The following is a 2,451-nucleotide window of genomic DNA, read 5'->3' as shown; positions in this document are numbered from 1 at the left end:
ACCCCTCAACTTTTATTCTAGCAGTTAGGGATGTAGCAGACCTGCCTGATAAGGAGAAAGCTTTTAAAAAGGGATCTGCTTCCACCTATGTGGGTGCCCTAACCACTGCGATATGGAATACCTGATATGTGTGTCTCTCAATCTCTCCTAATAGAGCCTTAATTCCTTTGTGCATCTTGACCCAGCTGGGGATCACACTCATTATTAATTATTGTTATTATTGAAGACAGAGGCATTAATAGGGATGAATCCTATAAGATACAAGTGATAATAATTGGGTTGTCAACAAAATACTCTAGAAGAACTACAGAATGCAATAGACAAAGATGTTATTTTCATAGAACTGGCCAGATCCTCAAGTGGTATAAATTAGCCATAGCTCCATTGAAGTCAGTGCGTCAGATTGAAAGAGATATTGGCCCAAAGAGAGAGAAAGAGAGAGAGAGCATGAATGGCTCTAGATCCTGGTGCTTCTAGCACTCACCCTAGATGGAGACCCAGGATCCTGTCCCCTTTGCTCCAGTGTCTCTTCTACCCAATGGGGATGTGGCCTGCTGAGTTAATTGGAGTCACATTGGCCAAAACCTCAGTTGGTCTAAATCAAAGTGTCAGATACCTGAGCAGAGGATCTCCCAAACACAAGTTATACACAGTTCTATGTTCTTTGTGTTTTTTTTAAATAAGATCGACACTACCTGAGAAATTTGAATTTCCCCAACATTTTCCCTATAGCTGTTTTCACCTCCTTGTTTTTCAGGCTATATATGATGGGGTTTAACATAGGAGTCAAGATGCTGTACTGGATGGAGAACATTTCATCGAGAACCACAGAAGAAACTGAGCTGGGTTTTGTGTACTGGAAAAAACCTGTCAAGTACAACAAACCAACCACAATAAGGTGGGAGCTGCAGGTGGAGAAGGCTTTATGCCTGCCCTCCACAGAGCGTATCCTCAGGATGGTGGAGATGATGTGAATATAGGAGATCAGGGTGAAAAGAAAGGAGCTTGATCCAAGTATGACAGCAGAAGTAAGAAGCACCATTTGATTGGTGAGGGTGTCAGTGCAGGACAGTTGTAATAGAGGAGGGAGCTCACAGCTGAAATGGTGGATTTGATTGGGCCCACAGAAATGCAACTTGAGGGCAAAAACAGTGTTAAGCAGGGCATGGAAGAAGCCTATTGTCCATGCACCACTCACCAGCTGAACACAGATCCTTGTGCTCATTGTGTCCATGTAACGCAATGGGTCACAGATGGCCGCATAGCGGTCATAAGCCATGGCGGAGAGAATGAAAGCTTCAGTAGCAGCTGAGAGGAGGATGAAGAACATCTGAGCAATGCAGCCAATGACAGAAATAGTTTTGCGCTCTGCTAGTAAGTTCATCAGCATATTAGGCACCATGACTGAGGAATAGCAGATATCAACAAAGGATAAATGAAAGAGGAAGAAGTACATGGGGATGTGAAGGTAAGAATCAGCTCTTATCACCACCATGATCACTATGTTACCACCCAGAGTGATTAGGTAAATAACTAAAAACACAAGGAAGAGGAAAATCTGCATCTGTGGGTCACTGGAAAGTCCCAGGAGGATAAATTCGGTCACTGTGGTTTGATTTTCCATTTTCATTTATTCAGGAAATCTGTGACCTGGAAGACCAGAAAAAAAATGAAATTAACACTTATTATGAAAATAAATTGAAATAGTATGTGGAGATCATCTGTTCCATAGGATGAATGTAAAGAGAGTTCTATTCAATTCCGTAAATTGTGTGTTTTAAGTAGACTAAATTTAGAGAGCGAGAGAAAGAGAGACGTGAGATGACATTTGTGTGTTTTAAATAAGCAAAATAAGCTGGATACACAAAAGGACTTGGGAATCTAACTGCAACTATAGACGCCTGAATACTATAATCACGTCCTACTGGTATTCACAAATTCCCTGCTCAGCTCTGACTAAGGGATAGTCTGATGTGGGGCTCCCTCAGTCTCTCCTCTTGAAGCTGTACCTCTATGGATAAATCATTAAAGAGGCAGTGCAGAGTTAGAGGATACGTAGTCTTCTGCATCCAGGGTGAGTGTTCAAACCACCAGGCCATATAGGAATTTATTCTCTCTCTCTGCAATCTGGCTTTATGACTTCAATAGAGCTACAGCTGTGTTACACCAGCATGGGATCTGGCAGATTGGCTGCAGTGAAACTATGGCCAATTTACAATAGCTGGACATCTGGCCAAATCTATACAAATAATCTCCTTCTCCATTACAATCTGTCAGTTGTTCTAGACTATTTTGTTGAAAACAATATTTAATATCTGTAGTATATAATTGGATTCTTACCTATTAAAATCATTAGGATTTTTCAAGAAGAATAATCATAGAATCATAGAACTGGAAGGGACAGCAAGAGGTCATCTAGTTTGTCCAACGTGCTTTTAAAAATCCTTAAAA

At 41.0% G+C, this 2,451-nt stretch overlaps 1 protein-coding gene across 1 annotated transcript; it reads right to left on the bottom strand.

The window, feature by feature from the left end:
• Positions 1 to 691: 691 nt before the first annotated feature.
• LOC135887834 (olfactory receptor 5G9-like) lies at positions 692 to 1,630 on the bottom strand. The gene has a single exon (XM_065415606.1). The coding sequence runs from the start codon at positions 1,628 to 1,630 to the stop codon at positions 692 to 694; it is 939 nt and encodes a 312-aa protein (XP_065271678.1).
• Between the last annotated feature and the right edge of the window lie 821 nt (positions 1,631 to 2,451).

The sequence above is a fragment of the Emys orbicularis genome, chromosome 13 (genome assembly GCF_028017835.1).
Source record: "Emys orbicularis isolate rEmyOrb1 chromosome 13, rEmyOrb1.hap1, whole genome shotgun sequence".
Lineage (NCBI taxonomy): Eukaryota > Metazoa > Chordata > Testudines > Emydidae > Emys > Emys orbicularis.
The sequence above is the reverse complement of the archived record's forward strand: the minus strand, read 5'-3'. Positions and strand labels throughout refer to the sequence as shown.

Coding starts and splice junctions, on each gene's coding strand:
- LOC135887834 (XM_065415606.1), bottom strand. CDS start 1,630: ATGAAAATGGAAAATCAAACCACAGTGACCGAATTTATCCTCCTGGGA.